This window comes from Ranitomeya variabilis, chromosome 5, assembly GCF_051348905.1.
Source record: "Ranitomeya variabilis isolate aRanVar5 chromosome 5, aRanVar5.hap1, whole genome shotgun sequence".
Lineage (NCBI taxonomy): Eukaryota > Metazoa > Chordata > Amphibia > Anura > Dendrobatidae > Ranitomeya > Ranitomeya variabilis.
In genome coordinates, this window is record NC_135236.1 from 587,639,979 (window position 1) to 587,662,737 (window position 22,759).

General features: G+C 48.5%; 1 protein-coding gene across 4 annotated transcripts in view; it reads right to left on the reverse strand.

The window, feature by feature from the left end:
- Positions 1-19,725, reverse strand: part of HNRNPAB (heterogeneous nuclear ribonucleoprotein A/B) — a 33,340-nt gene extending 13,615 nt beyond the window's left edge. The window contains exons 1-4 of one of the 4 annotated variants that reach the window (XM_077266002.1): positions 19,528-19,725; positions 19,177-19,399; positions 1,970-2,138; positions 1,485-1,643 (exon numbers count right to left, since the gene is read on the reverse strand). In XM_077266002.1, the coding sequence (XP_077122117.1) occupies positions 1,485-1,643; positions 1,970-2,138; positions 19,177-19,370 (522 nt within the window). In that variant the 5' untranslated portion in view covers positions 19,371-19,399; positions 19,528-19,725. The remainder of the gene's footprint in view (positions 1-1,484; positions 1,644-1,969; positions 2,139-19,176; positions 19,400-19,527) is intronic. The other 3 variants (XM_077266003.1, XM_077266005.1, XM_077266004.1) reach the window with 3 other exon arrangements.
- Between the last annotated feature and the right edge of the window lie 3,034 nt (positions 19,726-22,759).

The window sequence follows — 22,759 nt, forward strand, 5'->3', positions numbered from 1 at the left end:
AAGTTAGTGGTGGGGTTGAGGGGTTTGTACAGAGTTAAGTATTCCGAGAACGTGTAGATCTTCAGCATATTAAGACATGCAGCCCATTAAGTGACATTGCTGGACCCAGGTTCTCTCCACCTCCATTATGCCACCATCAAGTAACATTGAGATTCCATTTAAGAACATGGGTTATGCAAGTTTCTACTGACATTGTGAAGCGTTATGCAATGGTAAAGATATATATGCACCACACTACAACTAAAGAAAAAAAAAAAATCATTCATCTCTATAGATACATCTATCTAAAATATATCTATCTATGCTGATTGGCTGGAGGGATCGCATGACAGTCAATCCCATGCTTTTTACTGGGGGGAAACCAGATTTGAGAAGGGGTTGTCCCGAGTACTGTATAAACCCTTTAAGAACTATGGGACGGACACAGCAGTCCATATAATTTTATGTGAAAGGGACAGTTAGTCATATGTAATGGCTGCTCTCACTGCAGAGCTGTGCATGATTAAACCTTTGCAGGTTTCTTAGTGCTTCAGCTTCCATCTCAAAGGCAACCAGTGTTGTAATACAGCAGAGCTGCAGCAAATGTAAAAATCTTGGTCTCATATGGAACTAGGCTGACAGCTTAGCATCACAGCAGTACCGAGGTAACCATGACTGGGGTTTTCATTAGACCTCCAGACATCATAGTAACTCATTGGACCCCATGATCAAATCACAGGGGGCCGATGGAAGCTGGTAAACGTTCCATTTAAAAGGTCACTCAGATTGACAGCAGCATAGAAGCTGTCAATAGCCATGAATATTACAGATAGTATCGGGGACATGTTGAGGGAGCCGAGCTTGAGCCCCCTTCACACAAAGACCCTTTCCCAGAACATAAGTTAAACTTTTGCTAGAAGGTGTTAACATGCATGCATTTACTTGTGAAAACTGCAATATAAAAAAAAAAAAAAAAAAAAAAGAGATCCTTTATAGGGAATCTCACCAGTTTTATGGCGTAACAGCTAAAAATATCACCTTAAGTGTCTGCTATGCATTCCCTACATCGTTATAGAGCCCCCCTGACTCCCCTTGTATACTCGCAAAAACGTTTTTAATGTGTCCCGCGCTTTATTAGTCCAGTCCAATGGGCATGGTTTCGGGCCTCTACATCACACCCATTGGCTGTTGGTCGCCGTCACACATCATAGAGGTAGCATGGGCAAGAGGCGTTATCTATGGTGTATGACGGCGACCAAAAGCCGATGGGCGTGATGTAGAGGTCTGAAACCATGCACATTGAACCGGACTGAAATATACAGCGCAGGACACAAAACGTTTTTTGCGAGTATACAACGGGAGTCAGGGGGTTCTATAACGATGTAGGGAATGCATAGCAGACGCTTAATAAGGCGATATTTTTAGATGCTATGCCATAAAACTGGTGACAGATTCCCTTTGAGATTAAGATTTGCTACAGGGTTAACTGCTTATTTGAACTTTACCTCTCCAAAAGTTACAAAGTATTCTCTTATTTTGTCTTCTCCTGCTTCTGGATTCAATCCACCAACAAATATTTTCTTTATTGGATCTTTCTTCATTGCCATTGCCTTTTTAGGATCAATCAGCCTTCCATCCAATCTATGTTCCTTTTGCTCCAGAACCTGAAATGGAGTTTTGTAAAAAGAAAATGAACAATTTATAAAGAGTTTCACAGTTTCAGTTCATGTACACATTACCTACTCACACATTAGTACTTATCTGCCAAAGTCACTAGTTGCCATTTTTATTTATTTATTTATTTATTTTTTTTACAATATGTATAATGAAAGTAAACCAGTAACTCAAAGTTTGCCCCCCCCCCCCCTCTGTACATGCAAGAGATTGTTAAAGACATTCCTAGTGCCTTATACAGAACACCGGCAGTCTTATGTCACCACAAACTCCCTCCCAGTCATAAGCATGCATGTCACCCAGGAGTAAAACAAACCTTGTCAACACTTGAGGAATCTTTAAATAGAATAAAGCCAAATCCTCTAGATCGCCCCGTATTAGAGTCCATCTTGATAGTACAATCCGACACCTCTCCAAACTTTGAAAAATAATCTTTCAGGTCTTTCTTGCTTGTATCCCAACTGAGACCTCCAACAAACATTTTCCTAGATGGAAGTGCATCAGGTTAGGGAGCATTAAGTGTTAGAAGAATCACAGATGTCATTTTTAACTGCTTAAAAAAAAAAAAAAAAAAAAAAAGTTTAGGGAGTAGAAAAACCATCCCCTTATACATTAGAGCTGAATGCTCAATTAGTAATGGAATAAAATTCAGCCGATTAATGAGGTCAGGTGACACTACCTTTTTAGATGGGACAGAATCTGGAATCCTCAGTACCCAACATTCAGCTAAAAACACATCTGCTAAAAGTGGGCAATTTGTATCAAGTTGACAAATTAAAGGGAATCTGTCAGTAGGATCAACACTTCTAAGCAATATGTAGGTCATGGTAAGCTAAAGCGATACCTTGCTTTCTCTGGAATAAGACAGCAAAAATGTTTTGTTTTTCTTTAAAGGGAATCTGTCACCCCATTTCAGGCCTATAAGCTAAAGCCACCACCATCAGGGGCTTATCTACAGCATTCTATAATGCCCCCGCCCCCAATGTAACCTGAAAGATAAAAACAAGTTAGTTAGATTATACTCACCCAGTGGCAGTCCGGTCCGATGGACGTTGCGGTCCGGCGCCTCCCATCTTCATACAATGACGTCCTCTTTGCTTCTTGCCGTGGCTCCGGCGTACTTTGTCTGCCCTGTTGAGGGCAGAGCAAAGTACTGCAGTGTGCAGGCGCCAGGAAAGGTCAGAGGCCCGGAGCCGCGGCAGGAAGCAAAGAAGAGGACGTCATCGTATGAAGATGGGAGGCGCCGGACCCAGACCGCAAAGCCGACTGGACAGGGACCGCCCCTGGGTGAGTAATCAATCTTTCTGGTTAGATCGGGGGCATTCTATAATGCGGTAGATAAACCCCTGATGGTGGTGGCCTTAGCTTATAGGCCTAAAATGGAGTGACAGATTCCCTTTAAAGGTGGTGGTTGGGGGGTGTTTTGTCCACTACTAGGACAGCCCCTTACAAACTAAACATCCAGCCCTGATAAATCCTATACTCACCACCTGTGCTGTATCCGCTGTGTCTGCTCTCTCCCCACGGCTTGGAAGTGGTGTTGTGACACATGACAACGGCATCCAAACAGCGCTGGCGTCACTGTCTCCGCCTTCGGACAAACTGAACATGAAGAGGAAGCCATGGCTGTGGTTGTTCTTGGAATTCCTTATATTCAGTTTGTCTTAAGGCCGAAACAGTGACTCTGCAGTTTAGTATAGAGGGTGGTAACTATTTATAGCACTGAAACACCTTATCTCCCATGCAAGCTAGTCCCCTGATGATCCTGCTTGCAAAGAAACGCATTGGGACCTGGAAATAGGGAGAGTGCAGGGCATGCTGTACCTTAGGGGTAGATGTTGACTGTCCTTGTAAGGGCAGGAGCTCGGGGATTGAGATTAATGGATAGCCCCCCCAGGGACTGACAGGGAATTGTCTCCTGATGTTGTGGCTTGAAGGATTTCTCCACCCAAGCGAATTGGGGCTCCGCCTTACCTATCCTCAGCAACTGGTGAGATTGTTCCAATATTACATTTGTGTACATATCTTTTCCAATTGATCTTACCCCTCCCTTTATTTTGTGATAACTGCTAATACTAATGCAACCAAGGTTATCTGTTTATCTGTATTGTCATCTGATAAATGCTTCCTCTATAGGCATTATCTCCATTTAATCAGGTACCTTGGGTTGAGTGATAGGACACTGGACCACTGCCAGCGTCTGCACAAAAATCCTTAATAAGTACTAAACTTTGTATGGCACATCCCCTGACAGGGTATACCCAGTAGTACTTTTTTATTGATACACTTTTTTTGGGGTGACCGTTTTAATGTATAACCAAATAAAGGAATATATTAAAGTTATGTTTTAATTCCTGCATATGCTATGTTCTCAAGATTTTGGTAGGATCATGTGATACATTTAAACTACCGTATATACTCGAGTATAAGCCGAGATTTTCAGCCCAAATTTTTGGGCTGAAAGTGCCCCTCTCGGCTTATACTCGAGTCACGGTCGGCGGCAGGGTCGGCGGGTGAGGGGGAGAGGGCGCTGAGGCATACTTACCTGCTTCCGGGGCTCCTGGCGCTGTCCCTGCAGTCCCACGGTCTCCGGGTGCCGCAGCTCTTCCCCTGTTCAGCGGTCACGTGGGACCGCTCATTAGAGAAATGAATATGGACTCCACTCCCATAGGGGTGGAGCCGCATATTCATTTCTCTAATGAGCGGTAACGGTGACCGCTGATAGAGGAAGAGGCTGCGGCACCAAAGACCAGCTGTCCGGGGGAAGGAGCGGGACGCCGGGAGCAGGTAAGTATTACATATTCACCTGTCCGCGTTCCACACGCCGGGCGCCGCTCCATTTTCCCGGCGTCTCTCCACACTAACTGTGCAGGTCAGAGGGCGCGATGACGTACTAATCTGCGCGCCGCCCTCTGCCTGATCAGTCAGTGCAGAGAGACGCCGGGACGCTGAGGAGCTGCAAGCAAGAGAGGAGAGTATGTAATTTTTTTTTTTATTGCAGCAGCAGCAGCAATGGCACAGCTTTCTATGGTACATCTATGGGGCAATAATGAACGGTGCAGAGAACTATATGGCACAGCTATGGGGCAATAATGAACGGTGCAGAGCACTATATGGCACAGCTATGGGGCAATAATTAACGGTATGGAGCATCTATTTTTATAATTCACCGGTAGCTGCTGCATTTTCCACCCTAGGCTTATACTCGAGTCAATAAGTTTTCAGTTTTTTGTGGCAAAATTAGGGGGGGGGGGGGTCGGCTTATACTCGAGTATACACGGTATTATATATTGCTGTTTTCGCAGCCTTAGCTTATAGGCCTAAAATGGAGTGACAGATTCCCTTTAAAGGTGGTGGTTGGGCGGGTGGGGGGTGGTTTGTCCACTACTAGGACAACCCCTTACAAACTAAACATCCAGCCCTGAAATCCTATACTCACCACCTGTGCTGTATCCGCTGTGTCTGCTCTCTCCCCACGGCTGGGAAGTGGTGTTGTGACACATGACAAAGGCATCCAATCAGCGCTGGCGTCACTGTCTCCGCCTTCGGACAAACTGAAAATGAAGAGGAAGCCATGGCTGTGGTTGTTCTTGGACTTCCTCATATTCAGTTTGTCTTAAGGCCGAGACAGTGATGTCAGCTGATAGGGCGCTAGGCATTACGTGTCATTCCACCACATCACAGCCTGGAGTGCTGACACTCCAGGAACATCACTGACATGGGAGGCAAATGTAGGCTTTATTTTATTGGGGACGCACATTTAGTTTAAGAAGGGGTTGTCCCAGTAGTGTCCAATACTCTGACAACCCTTCTCAATCACCAGGATTCAGACAAATCACATACAGGTGCATCTCACAAAATTTGCCTATCAAAAATTATTTTATTTCAGTTCTTCAATACAAATTGATACATTAGTGATGAGCGAATATACTCGTTACTCGAGATTTTCCGAGCACGCTCGGGGAAGGTCCTCTGAGTATTTTTTGGTGCTCGGAGATTTAGTTTTCCTCACCTCAGCTGAATGATTTACATCCGTTAGCCAGCTTGATTACATGTGGGGATTCCCTAGCAACCAGGCAACCCCCACATGTACTTATGCTGGCTAACATGTAAATCATTCAGCACTAAAAAATACTCGGAGGACACCTGAGCGTTGTCGAGAAATCTCAAGTAACGAGTATATTCGCTCATCACTAATGTTCAGTAAATTCACTCAATACTTGGTCGGGGCTCCTTTTCCATCAATTACTGCATCAATAAGGTGTGGCATGGAGGCGATCAGCCTGTGGCACTGCCGAGGTGTTATGAAAGCCCAGGTTGCTTCAGCTTGTCTGCATTGTTGGGTGTGGCCAAGGAAGCACAGTGATACTGTTTTTAAACCAGGTATTGGTACTTTTGGCAGTGTGGACAGGTGCCAAGTCCTGCTTGAGAATGAAATCTCCAAAAAGCTTGTCGGCAGAAAGAAGCATTTAGTGCTCTAAAAAGTCCTGGTAGACGACTGCTGACTTTGGTCTTGATAAAACACAGTGGACCTACACCAGCAGATGACATGGCTCACCAAACCATCACTGATTGTGGAAACTTCACACTAGACCTCAAGCAGCTTGGATTGTGACCTCTCCACTCTTCCTCCAGACTCTGGGACCTTGATTTCCAAATTAAATGAAAAAATTACTTTCATCTGAAAATACCTTGGACCACTGAGCAACAGTCCAGTTCTTTTTCTCCTTGGCCCAGGTAAGACGCTTCTGGCGTCCATTTGTCATGAGTGACTTGACATAAGGAATGTTACATTTGTAGCCCATGTCCTGGATACATGTGTGTGGTGGCTCTTGAAGCAATGCCTCCAGCAGCAGTCCACTCCTTGTGAATCTCCCCTAATGTTTGAATGGCCTTTTCTTAATTCTTTCAAGGCTGCGGTTATCCTGGTTGCTTGTGCACCTTTTTTACCACACTTTCCTTCCACTCAGCTCTCCATTAATATGCTCGGATATCGCAATCTGAACAGCCAGCTTCTTTAGCAATGACCTTTTGTGCCTTAACGTCCTTGTGGAGTGTGTATTGACACTGCCTTCTGGACATGTCAAGTCAGCAGCTTTACCCATGATTGTGGACCCTACTGAAAACAGACTAAGGGACCCTTTTAAATGCTTAGGAAGCCTTTGCAGTTTGTTAATTATTCTAATTTACTGAGGTAATGACTTATGAGTTCTCATTGGCTGTAAGCCATAATCCTCAACATTAACAGAAAAAAAAAACAAAAAAAAAAACACTTGAAATAGATTCTCTGGTTGTAATGACTAAATAAAAGGAGTTTCACTTTTTGTATTGAAGAACAGAAATAAATTAACTTTATGATATTCTAATTTAGTGAAAAGCACCTGTACATCTAGAGGAAGAGAGTTTCTCACTTCATACAAATGTATGCAATTTCTTAGTAGGTGGGGCGTGGGCAAGTGAAGCAGCTGCTGATTGGTTGGAGGGATCGCATAAAAAAAGGTCAATCCCATGCTGGCACCAGAGGGAACTGGAAGTGTTATACAAAGGGGAAACAGGGATTGAGAAGGGCTTTCATGAGTAGTGGACAACCCCTTTAGGAACTATGGGGTGGACACAGATCTCCATGAGAATCTGCCTCCATATAATTTTATATGAGGGAGTTACCAGTGATATGTAATGGCTGCTCTCTGTAGAGCTGTGATTAAAACATCTGCAGGCTCCTTAGTGCTTCAGCTTCCATCTCACATGCAAGCAAGCAGTGTTGTAATACAGAAGAGCTGTGTGTTTGTAATGAGAAAAAAAAATGTAAAAGCTTTTGAGAGCTAAGAAAATGGATTTCTCTGGAATAAGACATCGGATCAGATATGAAGGCATCTCTTTATACTCTCATGTAGGTCATGGAAAGTTGACTAGACAGCTAAGGGGAGATTGGGTGTTTGACAGATTCCCTTTAAAGAATCACCATATCCATTCTATTGAAGGGTCAGTCTATTGTGCAAGTGGGTGTCAGACTATGCACATGTATTGAGTGGAGCATGTAGTCAACCTGATGAACAGCTGCAGGCCGCTATGCAGGTTTGGCCAGGTGCAGTGTCTTGTGGCCACTTATGCCAAGCTCTATTATGCCTGAAAACACTTGCAGGACCCCTAGCCACAGTGCAACTGCATTGTGAGGGTGCCTCAGTATTTTACTGCTCAGATGCCATAAGAAAAAAGGGATTAGGTGGCCTAAATCCGGTATAACTCAAATTCTGGATGTCACAGCTGAAACCTGCTGCACCCAATTCCAGAGTAAGGTCAAACGCTGGGGTTAAAACCTAACTTCAAGACAGTGGGAAGTAGCTTTATGAAATCTCCATACTTATACTCCATACTATAACAATAATAAATAATAATAATACTTCTGACGTCTTATATGCGAGTGAACAATGACTAGAAATAATTTAGAAGTATCCACCGGAGCCCTTCCCACTAACGCCTTGCTTATAGGCACTGGAGATTGACTGCAATCTCTGCAGGAATACTCCTCTAAATGGGACCGCATTCACTAATGACAACTGCATTTAAGAGCTCCGAATGCCAACTGTGAATGTTGTGTCTTTCATGGAATCCAAGACTTACACAACTTTTTTTGGAGAGAAAGTGCTTGAAAAAACTGAACATGTAATTTGCAATGTTGAAAAGACATGTTGTACACATTTGTTACACCTGCCCAGGGTATACCAGGCTCTGCTTCAGTCTCCAAACCTCTGTTGTGCTCCACATCAGGTTTTACAAGTTTTCCAGGATTAATGACATCTCCCTAGATCCAGATAAACACACCCGTGTCTTGGGACTGAACCCATGTTTGGTGTGCTCCACATGCTTCCACTTGATCAGCCCTGCTGCTCTTAATTCCTGACTGCCCCAAGTCCTAGCTGCCCACATGTCTTCCTACGGTCAGTGTGCCCCTTGTGAGTAACATGCTCATTCGTAGAGTTTCACATCAGTTTCAGGCAGGTTACGAAGCAGACCCACCTGAAAAATATGTTTGTACACCCTAACCCTAAAGGAATCAAATACCAAATATTCCCTTCAGGCTATGTGCACACGTTGCGGATTAGGCTTAGGAATTTCTGGTGCGGATTCTGCCTCTCCTGGCAGAAAACGCACCTGCAGTTTTTTGTGCGGTTCCGCAGCGTTTGTGCGTTTTTGCTGCGGTTTTCTTGCGGATTTGCTGCGGTTTTTACCCCTGCGGTTTTCTATAATGTAGTGGGTACAAAAACACTGCAGATTCACAAAAAAGAAGTGACATGCTACTTATTTTAAACTGCAGCGTTTCCGCAAAGTGTGCACAGCATTTTTTTTTCTCATTGATTTACATTGTACTGTAAATCAATTGCGGATCTGCAGAGTTTCTGCACCTCAAAAACCGCTGTGGATCCGCAGCAAATCCACAACGTGTGCACATACCCTTATAAATATTTTTAACCAACTACTTAGAATTCGGCTTTATATTAGTACCCCATCCTTCATAGATGGGTCATTTATACTTCCTGTAAGGTTTCATTTAAGGAGTCTTAAACAAGTCATCAGGATAACTCCTGCACTCACTTTTCCCTTCCATCATGCTGCACGGAACAAGACATCATGAAGGAGCACTGCAGTCACATCACTGCCTCTTCCACTGCTGCCCTCTGCAGTCAGTAGTACCGATAAAAGTAATTGGAGAGGCAATACACCACCAGCACATTAAAGGGAACCTGTCACCACGTTTTTGGAAGATGGGATAAAAATAGCGTTAAATAGGGGCAGAGGTGGGTGTTACATTAGTGTGTTTGTTATGCGTTTATTACCCACCTAAGTTGCCGAAATACCTTTGCAAAGTGTGTTTTCGCCTGTCAATCAGGCTGGTCTGGTCAAAAGGACGTGTTGTCTTCCCCCAGATTTTGCGTAGTTTTCCATTGGTGGCGTAGTGGTGTGCGCATGCCCAAGGTCCCGAATCCTCTGCCAGGGGATTTAAAAGAGCGCGCTGTTCGTTATTTCATTGGTGATCGGTGGGCGCGGCCATCTTCCTTTGGCCGCGCGTGCGCAGAAGCGGCGCTCTGCTGGCCGCGGCTTCAGGAAAATGGCCGCCGCGATATCCCATCTGCGCACGCGCGGCATCCCGCGGCCATTTTCCTGAAGCCGCGGCCAGCAGAGCGCCGCTTCTGCGCACGCGCGGCCAAAGGAAGATGGCCGTGCCCACCGATCACCAATGAAATAACGAACAGCGCGCTCTTTTAAATCCCCTGGCAGAGGATTCGGGACCTTGGGCATGCGCACACCACTACGCCACCAACGGAAAACTACGCAAAATCTGGGGGAAGACAACACGCCCTTTTGACCAGACCAGCCTGATTGACAGGCGAAAATGGAGACTTTGCAAAGGTATTTCGGCAACTTAGGTGGGTAATAAACGCATAACACACACACTAATGTAACGCCCACCTCTGCCCCTATTTAACGCTATTTTTATCCCATCTTCCAAAAACGTGGTGACAGGTTCCCTTTAAGGCTATGTGCACACTTTGCGGCGGATCCGCAGCATTTTTGGACGCTGCGGATCCGCAGCAGTTTTCCATGTGGTGTACAGTACTATGTTAACCTATGGAAAACAAAAAAACGCTGTGCACATGCTGCGGAAAAAACCACGCGGAAACGCAGCGGTTTTCATTCCGCAGCATGTCAATTCTTTGTACTGAATCCGCAGCGGTTTGGCACCTGCTCCATGATAAAAACCCGCAGGTGTCTAAAACTGCAGTGGAAACCGCCCCCAAAAAATGCGATTAATCCGCAGTACTTTTTGCACTGCGGATTTCATCAAATCCGCTGCGGAAAAATCTGCAGCAGAATCCGCAAAGTGTGCACATAGCCTTACCGCTGGCCTGCAGCTTCTCTAAAGCAGGATATCAAAAGGCAGTGAGAATGAGCAGTGTTAGGCATACCAGCTCCATTTGAGATTTTCACAGTGGTGTCCCACAGCTTGCATCACCACCCTGAAAAGGTGATTAGGGGGCTGGTGATGTTGTCACTCATACTCATCGCCTAATGACATCCTGTTTAAGAGAATCAAGCTGCGGGCTGGCGGTGACCGTGTGCCAGCATAGTGATCACCTCTCAGGTAACTTATCAGGAATATTGATTTCAGAGATCAGCAAAGCACATCAATGTAAGAAGCTGCGGTAAGTGACTAAAGTAATGTCCCATTGATGGACTGTTCCAGGCAGTGTACTAGAAGAGAAGTCTAGGACCTGCCTCCTGATTATCGTTTGAGACACCATTAAATTTGTTTTACACTTCATGTGATGTTTCATTTAAACTTTCGCTTTATAGGGGGGGGAACAAAAACAAAACACAAGATAAAGAATGTTTCATGTTTTGCTCATTTGGCATGCATTTGACAGTAGTTGGAAAAATGATCCTGAAAACTTGTTCCCCAGTTATTGGCATGTGTAAAGGGCTGTTAAAATCGGCCATGTTTACACTTCTGCAATAGGAACAGAACCAATACCGATCCATCACATGACGTCACCAACATGAAGCCGACAACTGTCTAATGGGGGCTTAAAGTTCCTTTTTAGTAGCCATGATTTTATTAGGCAGGGAAAAACGGTCCTGCATGATTTGCCAATATTTCAGACAAACCACAGCAGAGGCTCACAAAGCTAGAAAGGTTCTCACCATTGACCTAGAATTATTTTCACCAGGATTGCAGTGCCCGATTGCTAGAAATCAAACTAATAGGGTAATGCTTGCCATTCAGTCAAAGGCCATGGAAGTTGTGAAGATGACCAAATGCAGTGCTCAGGCCCAAAGAAAATAGGAGTAGCCATGTGCATGCAGTCAGCACACCATTCAATGGAGGCTCTAGAGCAACATTCCCATTATTGGTGGTGGGAAAAATTACAGGCCCCAATGATCAGGCACTTGCCAATCATGTTAATGGGTAATATTCATTATGGGAAAGCACTTTATATAAGGCAATACAGAATTCTAGACTGAGTGAAAGAGCCCTTTACGAAGGGCACTAAGATAGCTGGTTGAATAGTAGCAAGATACAACATTAGGCGCCATTACAAATCTGCAGTCAAACTTCTGCTGAGCACTTCCTGTGCAACGACAGGCATAGGCTGTAAAGGTCGGGTTAACATGGACCAACGGCACAATATGATCAGCACCAGGTCTGCCAGTAAAAACAAGCAATGAGCACCAGGGCTGTGGAGTTGTGGTCCATTTTGATGGCGTCCATATCAAATGGATAGATTCCTAAAATATTTAATTGGGTACAGTAGTTCAGTGCAGGATGTGCTGTAAATTTACACAATTTGGGAAAGTTATAAGATGTCCTATAAATATACGTACATGTTCAGTAGTGAGGCAGTGCTGTGGGAGTCACAAGCCTGGGAAATGGAGTCAGTGGTTTGCTTATCAACTCCACAGCCCTGACATGCATTGAGCAAAAGGCTGTAACAAGGCTAGGCAGTGGGATTCCTTATTAACATTCATTTACAGTTATCTTTCAATGTAAATGCTCCTTTCCATGAAAAAGGACATTCTCAGTTGGCACAGCGCCCAAGAACTCAGCTGACATGGGTGAATACCTGCCCTAAATATACATCCCAAATAGGACATATTTGATCTCCCTAGAATGCTAGCGATAATACGAGATGAATGCTGGGTGGGGTATGATGATGACATGTTCGGTAGCGAAGTTACGGGCATCAGCTATATTTAATGCACAGTTAGTAAAACTGAAAAGGTAGGAGGGTCTGGGATAGCCAGCCCTTTCTGGTGATGTCACCAAGCTGCCCTATTTACATGTGTCCTTGCAGAGATTGTGGTCAATACCGAGTGAGGCAGAGCGGAACAGTTAAAGGGGTTGTCCCAAGAACAAAGTACATTTTAATCAATAGATCTTTAAAGAATAATAAGCTCCACAATTGGATGCGTGCAAATAAAATGCTCCAGTGCCGAGATAATCTAATAAATGTGCCCCTGCTGTGTACTGTGTAATGGCTGTGTCTGACTGTACAGGAACATGGTCTGATCATACCACAGTTCCTGGGGGGGGGGGGGGGGGGGGGGGGGGGGGAACAAAACAACAGACATTACAGCAGGGGATCACAGCTGATTCTTTGTGAGAAAGCATTTCACTGCCTGTTTTTAAACATTTTACCTCACAGAAGGAATCATACGATATCCCGTGCAGTAATGTCATCTTTTCCTTTTACCCCTGCACAGGAGATGTGCTATGATCAGTCCATGTTCCTTTACGGTCAGACAGTACACAGAAGGAAATAAATAACATGGCACTCTGGAATAATGCTGCTGGTGGTGCTCAAGTCAGGTGTCCAACCCATACAATTGGGCAGAAAAATTACTTGGCACTCAGTATTTGGGGGGGGGGGGGGGGGGGGGAAATAAAAAATGATTCCTTCTTTATTGTACATCCAGACAAAATAGATTAAACGTTTTCGGTCCGTCATAGGACCTTCATCAGAATATCCTTAATGGAGAAAACTGGAAAATAAACACTTATAAATATCCCAGTTGAAGAAAGTGAATCCACAGTTAACAGGTTTGTGCTGGATGTCATGTGAAATAATAATAATTTTTATTTATATAGCGCCAACATATTCCGCAGCACTTTACAAATTATAGAGTGGACTTGTACAGACAATAGACATTACAGCATAACAGAAATCACAGTTCAAAACAGATACCAGTAGGAATGAGGGCCCTGCTCGTAAGCTTACAAACTATGAGGAAAAGGGGAGACACGAGAGGTGGATGGTAACAATTGCTTTAGGCTTCTTTCACACTAGCGTCGTACTCGGCCCGTCGCAGAGCGTTGTACCGACGCTAGCAGTGAATGCGCCGCACAACGGGAGCAGCGGATGCTGTTTTTCCACGCATCCGCTGCCCCATTGTGAGGGGAGGTGGGGCGGAGTTCCGGCAGTGCATGCGCGGTCGGAAATGGCGGTCCGTCGGCAGCAAAAAGCATTACATGGAACGTTTTTTGCAGCAGACGGTCCGCCACAACACGGCGCAACAGTCGCACGACGGTTGCGACGTGTGGCAATGCGTCGCTAATGTCGATTGTGAAAAAACGCATCCTGCAAGCACTTTTGCAGGATGCGTTTTTTCGCCAAAAAGACGCATTGCAAAAAACGCCAGTGTGAAAGTAGCCTTAGTTATTTGGACCAGCCATAGTGTAAGGCTCGGGTGTTCATGTAAATCTGCAAGAACCAGTTAACTGCCCAAGTATGTAGCAGTACATGGGAATAAAGGCGGCTGTATGCAGTCTGGTGATTGTAATGCCAACTGTAGGAATGGAAAGGGTAAGGAAATCAAGGTGTATATGAAACGCCTTAGGCTACGTTCACATTAGCGTTGCGTCAGGCACAGCTGCGGCGACGCATGCGTGATGTGCCCCTATATTTAACATGGGGGGCGCATGGACATGCGTTGCACTTGCGTTTTGTGACGCATGCGTCACTGTGGTGCATGCGTCAGGGCGCAGAGGACGCTGCAAGATGCAGTTTTTTCTGCGCCAAAAACCATGCAAAAGTGGACGCATGCGTCACAAAACGCTGCGTTGTGCGTTTACATTTGCGTTATGCGTTGCGTCGCCGACGCTGCACCGCACAACGCAAATGTGAACGTAGCCTTACATTAGTTAATAGTATACCTGGACCTGGTGGGGCTATTCACATAACAGGAGAGGAACAGCGCTACTTGAATATGCGAAGGACTTGTGACAGGAATGGCGTTGAGTGCCTCGGTAAGACATATGGCAAGCCCACCCTTCAGTAGGAATGCCCAGCTAATGTGACCCTGTGACGTGGTAAGAGATGAGCAGCACTCCAGTACTTGGCAGGAAACTTGCAAAAGGGATGATGCTTATTACCCAGGTCCGTCATGTGGCGATACCACCGGTGAGCGAGAGGGCTATGGAGGAAAGCTGCTGTGTGTCTGTCCTGCTTCTTAAACCCGGACGCAGGACAGACACACAGCAGCTTTCCTCCATAGGCCTGTCGCTCACCGGTGGTATCGCCACATGACGGACCTGGGTAATAAGCATCATCCCTTTTGCAAGTTTCCTGCCAAGTACTGGAGTGCTGCTCATCTCTTAGGCTACGTTCACAATTCCGTTGTGCGCCGCAGCGTCGGTGACACAACGCAAATGTAAACGCATGCACAACACAGCGTTTTGTGACGCATGCGTCCACTTTTGCATGGTTTTGGGGGCAGAAAAAACTGCAACTTGCTGCGTCCTCTGCGCCCTGACGCATGCACCACAGTGACGCATGCGTCACAAAACGCAAGTGCAACGCATGTCCATGCGCCCCCATGTTAAATATAGGGGCGCATGACGCATGCGGCGACGCTGCAGCGCCTGACGCTGCGGCGCAGAATGCGAACGTAGCCTTACCACATCACAGCTCCACAGGGTCACATTAGCTTTCCCCCTCCTGGGCATTCCTACTGAAGGGTGGGCTTGCCATATGTCTTACCGAGGCACTCAGCGCCATTCCTGTCACATGTCCTTTGCATATTCAAGTAGCCAAAAAGAAAAGAATGTCCAGCTTCACCGAATCCGTAAAAAAAGAGTTTTCTTTATTCACATACTATTGAGCATAGAGGATACAGACTTCAGCACAAGCCATATGGGTAAGAATCTCAACGCGTTTCTGGAGACTAAGCTCCCTTAATCATGAACTCTTTTACGGATTCGGTGAAGCTGGACATTCTTTTCTTTTTGGACTCTATACGCCTGAACACAGCGGGTCCGTGCTCCCGAGGATTGGTTTATGCATCACGGGTGAGCTGGTTTATATTTCTTCTCTCATATTCAAGTAGCGCTGTTCCTCTCCTGTTATGTGAATAGCCCCACCAGGTCCAGGTATACTATTAACTAAGCTCATGTAAGGCGTTTCATATACACCTTGATTTCTTTACCCTTTCCTACAGTTGGCATTACAATCACCAGACTGCATACAGCCGCCTTTATTCCCATAATTTCACATGACATCCAGCACAAAACTGTTAACTGTGGATTCACTTTCTTCAACTGGGATATTATAACAGTGTTTATTTTCCAGTTTTCTCCAATAAGAATATTCTGATGAAGGTCCTATGACAGACCAAAAATGTTTAATTTTGTCTGGATGTACAATAAAGGAGGATTTTTTTTCCCCCCCCCCCAAATACTGACTGCCAAGTAATTTTTTTGCCTAACAGTACACAGAAGGGGCACATTTATAAGATTCTCAGCACAGGGACATTTTCTTTTTTAAAAGCATCCAATTGAGGAAATTATTCTACAAAGATCTATTGGTTAAAATGTACTTTGTTCTTGGGACATTTCATTTATTTCTGTTTAAACATTCAAAGTGGAAATTATTCTTCGAAAGATGTATTGGTTCAAATATTGAGTACATGTAACCCCTATTCATGGGAAAACCCCTTTAAGTCTATGAAATGTTTTCACAAATTCCTGTTGATACAATAACCTGCACATGAAACATTAACACCACTTATCGTACTGTAGCAGCATTTCATGTGAACCATTAAACACCACTCCACATATTTTGCACCTAGCCCCACAGTTCCCAGCCGCAGTCTTCATCTTTTATCAGTGCCATTCTGTCTCTGGTAGTCTGTGACCTGCCGAATTGCTCTAGTGTTTGCTGGGCAAACAAAGCTTCATGCTTACACCGAGAGCTTGTGACACTTACAGACTTGTCAGTTCGAAGTCACGGCCACAAGATTGCAGACTGGAGTGACACTGGGAACAGCTCAAGACAGAGGATGAGAAGCACATTACTAGGGGCAGAGAACTCAAGATTAGTGACACCAGAGACAAAAAAAATCCACCCACACCTGAGTGGCGCTTTAAGCTGTACATAGAATACTCTGGGGAATTTTACAGCATCCGGCACAGGCCTCTTAAAGAGGTTTTTCCTGGACTGCAGTGTGCTGAACCCTTCCATGACAATGTTCTACATCAGGTGCATGAAGAAGGATCTACATCCAGCAATGCCGCCAAGGGCTCACTCACACAACCGTATAAATTGGATGAGTAATCTGATTAAAAAAAAATAAATGAAAATAATCGGATGCCACACAGATCAGTATGGCTTTTGTTTTGTATATAAACATTGCAATTCTGAAAGGGAAACTAAGAAGCCCCGTAAAAGACTAATAGCTGCAGAGTTAAAAAGAACAAAAAAAACAACTCTCCCAGATGAGAACAGGACATTTGATAGATCTATACAAAATCAAGAACAGCCGCACTCTAATGGCCAAGATATAGGAAAACACTAAATACATGAGATCTAAACTGCATTGTTTCTAAATATCTACTTGCAGAAAATGAAGGTATCCGGTGCATAATTGACCAATTCATATAGGCACATCAACCACCCAATGTGGCCTCCCTCTGATGGGCACCTGTCCCTCTAAACAGGGCTCTCAGGCTACACTATCAGAGGGAGGTCCCCCTGCAGTGGTTGATTGGCATATATGAAGTGGTCAATTTATGCACCAAGAATCCTTGTTTGGAAGTAGATTTTATTTAGCAACAACGCAGTTTAGCTCTCATGTATGGAGGTGTTTGCGTATATCTTGGCCCTTACAGAGTGCTGCTGGGGTTTTTTGTACATTGTGTAGTCATTGCAACTTGCATCTGTTAACATTGGGCATACACCAACAGAAGAGACTAGAGAAAGCTCACATTGCTGCTTTCAAGTAGATAGCAGCATGATTACAGGTTCAAGATTCCTAGGGAGAAAGCCATAATGGCTTGAAAATGAGGACAGGGCAAACACTTGTCAGGTCTGCAGACAAAAGAAAAATAAAATCTAAAATTTAGAGACTGTCAAACTAAAAATGAAAAGAACCTGGAAAATACCAGAATTGTCATTCTTTCAGTCACCTCACTTCCCCAAAATCTGCAATAAAAAGCCAAAACTGCATGAGAGGTTAGCAGAGCAACTCTTGTCATCTTTCTGGCAAAAGATGAAGCTGATGGCTCTGGAAGAGGTGGAAGAGGCCAAAGATACAACCTACTTACAAACCACCTGCCCTGCCATGAAAGGGTTAAAGCCCATGAGTTTTGTATAGCCCTTGCTTAGATGCATACACTCATATGCCATCTGCTCCAAGGGCCCTGGATGCATATAGTCATGTGGGCCAGAAGGGAGGTGTGATCAGGTGCAGAGGTCATGTTGTGCCCTTACTGATCACCACTCATCTGTAGCTCCAGAACACAGAAGCCAAGCAGAGCAAGATGCATGAGATGTCAAGGATCACCAGGACCGGCACAGTAGTGGATGGGGGGGGCCTCACAGATCACCGGCACTGTAGTGGATGGGGGGGGGGGGGGGGGGGGCCTCACAGATCACCGGCACTGTAGTGGATGGGGGGGGGGGGCCTCACAGATCACCGGCACTGTAGTGGATGGGGGGGGGCCCTCACAGATCACCGGCACTGTAGTGGATGGGGGGGGGGGCCCTCACAGATCACCGGCACTGTAGTGGATGGGGGGGGGGGGGCCTCACAGATCACCGGCACTGTAGTGGATGGGGGGGGGGGGGGCGCTCACAGATCACCGGCACTGTAGTGGATGGGGGGGGGGGGGGGGGCTCACAGATCACCGGCACTGTAGTGGATGGGGGGGGGGGGGGGCCTCACAGATCACCGGCACTGTAGTGGATGGGGGGGGGGGGGGGGCCTCACAGATCACCGGCACTGTAGTGGATGGGGGGGGCCTCACAGATCACCGGCACTGTAGTGGATGGGGGGGGCCTCACAGATCACCGGCACTGTAGTGGATGGGGGGGGCCTCACAGATCACCGGCACTGTAGTGGATGGGGGGGGCCTCACAGATCACCGGCACTGTAGTGGATGGGGGGGGCCTCACAGATCACCGGCACTGTAGTGGATGGGGGGGGGCCTCACAGATCACCGGCACTGTAGTGGATGGGGGGACCTTCACAGATCACCGGCACTGTAGTGGATGGGGGGGGCCTTCACAGATCACCGGCACTGTAGTGGATGGGGGGGCCTTCACAGATCACCGGCACTGTAGTGGATGGGGGGGCCTTCACAGATCACCGGCACAGTAGTGGATGGGGGGGCCTTCACAGATCACCGGCACAGTAGTGGATGGGGGGCCTCACAGATCACCGGCACAGTAGTGGATGGGGGGCCTCACAGATCACATGAAATGACTGCTCAGGACGGATCGCGGCAAAAAAGCATACACAGCACTGAGCCCTGCAGCCGGCCCGCACACGGCACCGGGCCCGCACACGGCACCGGGCCCGCACACGCCGGCGATGGCTGCAGCGCACAGAGCGGGGCAGGGATGGAGCCGGCCAGAAAGCACGCCAAGCCCCTCCCCTCCCCCTACAGCAGATGGCGCCAACAAAAGCAGGGGAACAAAGGATGCACCGTTAGATATACAGTTACCAGAGGAAGGCTCCACAACTTACGCGGCTTGATTTACACTGGGGGAAATATCAGGTACGCACCCTGCGTCCTCCTCGGCCTTGCTTGCATTGATCTGCTCACCCTCGGACCCATTTTGGCCTACCAGCGCCGCGGACTGTTTAGTGTCGGCGTCACCCTCTGCAGCTTCATGGCCGTTCTCGGAGGTTTCCATGTACTGCTGCTCGGCCTCGGACATTTCGGTGCAGTCGGGCAAGGTGATCACGTCTAGGGAGAGAGCGAGAGATTAGTGCGGCCCAGCTCGGAGGGCGCTCTCACGTAACTGCCTGTGACCACGCGCGGCACACCGCCAAACCGCGGCCGGAATCCCGCCCGCGCCACTCAAGGAACCGTACCGTAAAAACAGTCACGGAAGGTGTGGCGTCACTGTAAGCCTAAGCCTCCTGGTTGCCTGACAGCGCACGGAACCTCTACGAGCGCTCGCCTCCTCCAAAATGGTTTCTCGTGAGAAAGCCAACTCGTGGCTACCTTTATAAAGCCGGAACGGGCCCGGCTGAACACCAGCGCACACCATAGGTCACTGCGCGGGCGCCAGCGTATCATGGAGCGTCGCTATTGGCTAGTTCGTCGCCGAGGGTTAGAGGCGGGGCCTGTCTGCAGCGTTTTATCGCGAGATTTTCTGAGTGGCTGAGCCTGGGGGAGAGCTTATTGTCTGGCGGCTACGGTTCCCATGGACAAGTGGCTTGCTTACCGCTGTACAGTCGGTGATGCTTGCAGTTAGGTGCTTTACAGGAGCAGAAGGCCACTCAAAGGGGGTCTGTCATCCCCTGCTCCCCTGCTCCAGGTATGTGGGGTCTCTGCCCCTGTAAAAGCATACCTATAGTGTAGCTGCTGTTAGTGACTCAGCTGCCATAAAAACTGATTTGTGTCATGCAAATGAGGCGGGTTTGGTACCCCTTTGTGTGGTCAAGAGCTCCTCACCCCATTATGCCAAAGGAGTTTATGTATGGAGCACTGTCATATGTTCATTGCCAACAGCTGACCCCCGCATCCGAATTCATATATGGTGTTATAGTTGGCTTGGCTCCGTCTGCAGTATAGTCCGGGGCCCGCTGCTCCTGTCTGCAGTATAGTCCGGGCCTGCTGCTATTGTCTGCAGTATAGTCCCGGCCCGCTGCTCCTGTCTGTAGTATAGTCCCGGCCCGCTGCTCCTGTCTGTAGTATAGTCCCGGCCCGCTGCTCCTGTCTGTAGTATAGTCCGGGGCCCGATGCTCCTGTCTGCAGTATAGTCCGGGCCTGCTGCTATTGTCTGCAGTATAGTCCGGGCCTGCTGCTCCTGTCTGTAGTATAGTCCCGGGCCCGCTGCTCCTGTCTGCAGTATAGTCCGGGGCCCGGTGCTCCTGTCTGCAGTATAGTCCGGGCCTGCTGCTATTGTCTGCAGTATAGTCCGGGCCTGCTGCTATTGTCTGCAGTATAGTCCGGGCCCGCTGCTCCTGTCTGTAGTACTGTCCGGGGCCCACTGCTCCTGCCTGTAGTACAGTCCGGGGCCCAGTGCTCCTGTCTGCAGTATAGTCCGGGCCTGCTGCTATTGTCTGCAGTATAGTCCGGGCCCGCTGCTCCTGTCTGCAGTATAGTCCGGGGCCCGCTGCTCCTGCCTGTAGTACAGTCCGGGGCCCAGTGCTCCTGTCTGCAGTATAGTCCGGGCCTGCTGCTATTGTCTGCAGTATAGTCCGGGCCTGCTGCTATTGTCTGCAGTATAGTCCCGGGCCCGCTGCTCCTGTCTGCAGTATAGTCCGGGGCCCGCTGCTCCTGCCTGTAGTACAGTCCGGGCCCGCTGCTCCTGTCTGCAGTATAGTCCGGGCCTGCTGCTATTGTCTGCAGTATAGTCCGGGCCTGCTGCTATTGTCTGCAGTATAGTCCCGGGCCCGCTGCTCCTGTCTGTAGTACTGTCCGGGGCCCGGTGCTCCTGCCTGTAGTACAGTCCAGGGCCCGCTGCTCCTGTCTGTAGTATAGTCCGGGGCCCGGTGCTCCTGTCTGCAGTACCGAACAGGCCCCGCTGCTCCTGTCTGCAGTATAGTCCGGGCCTGCTGCTATTGTCTGCAGTATAGTCCGGGGCCTGCTGCTCCTGCCTGTAGTACAGTCCAGGGCCCGCTGCTCCTGCCTGTAGTACAGTCCAGGGCCCGCTGCTCCTGCCTGTAGTACAGTCCAGGGCCCGCTGCTCCTGTCTGCAGTATAGTCCGGGGCCCGGTGCTCCTGTCTGTAGTACAGTCCGGGGCCGCTGCTCCTGCCTGTAGTACAGTCCGGGGCCCGCTGCTCCTGCCTGTAGTACAGTCCAGGGCCCACTGCTCCTGTCTGCAGTATAGTCCAGGGCCCGGTGCTCCTGTCTGTAGTACAGTCCGGGGCCCGGTGCTCCTGTCTGTAGTACAGTCCGGGGCCCGGTGCTCCTGTCTGTAGTACAGTCCGGGGCCCGGTGCTCCTGCCTGTAGTACAGTCCGGGGCCCGCTGCTTCTGTCTGTAGTACTGTCCGGGGCCCGGTGCTCCTGTCTGTAGTACTGTCCGGGGCCCGCTGCTCCTGCCTAGTTCAATCCAGGGACCGCTGCTCCTGTCTGTAGTATGGTCCGGGGCCCGCTGCGCCTGCCTGTAGTACAGTCCGGGGCCCGGTGCTCCTCTCTGTAGTATGGTCCGGGGCCCGGTGCTCCTGTCTGTAGTATGGTCCGGGGCCCGCTGCTTCTGTCTGTAGTACAGTCCGGGGCCCGGTGCTCCTGTCTGTAGTACTGTCCGGGGCCCGCTGCTCCTGTCTAGTTCAATCCAGGGCCCGGTGCTCCTGTCTGTAGTACAGTCCGGGGCCGCTGCTCCTGCCTGTAGTACAGTCCGGGGCCCGCTGCTCCTGCCTGTAGTACAGTCCAGGGCCCACTGCTCCTGTCTGCAGTATAGTCCGGGGCCCGGTGCTCCTGTCTGTAGTACAGTCCGGGGCCCGGTGCTCCTGTCTGTAGTACAGTCCGGGGCCCGGTGCTCCTGTCTGTAGTACAGTCCGGGGCCCGGTGCTCCTGTCTGTAGTACAGTCCGGGGCCCGGTGCTCCTGTCTGTAGTACAGTCCGGGGCCCGGTGCTCCTGCCTGTAGTACAGTCCGGGGCCCGCTGCTTCTGTCTAGTACAGTCCGGGGCCCGGTGCTCCTGTCTGTAGTACTGTCCGGGGCCCGCTGCTCCTGTCTAGTTCAATCCAGGGACCGCTGCTCCTGTCTGTAGTATGGTCCGGGGCCCGCTGCGCCTGCCTGTAGTACAGTCCGGGGCCCGGTGCTCCTGTCTGTAGTACAGTCCGGGGCCCGCTGCTTCTGTCTGTAGTACAGTCCGGGGCCCGGTGCTCCTGTCTATAGTACTGTCCGGGGCCCGCTGCTCCTGTCTAGTTCAATCCAGGGACCGCTGCTCCTGTCTGTAGTATGGTCCGGGGCCCGCTGCGCCTGCCTGTAGTACAGTCCGGGGCCCGGTGCTCCTGTCTGTAGTATGGTCCGGGGCCCGGTGCTCCTGTCTGTAGTATGGTCCGGGGCCCGCTGCTTCTGTCTGTAGTACAGTCCGGGGCCCGGTGCTCTTGTCTGTAGTACTGTCCGGGGCCCGCTGCTCCTGTCTAGTT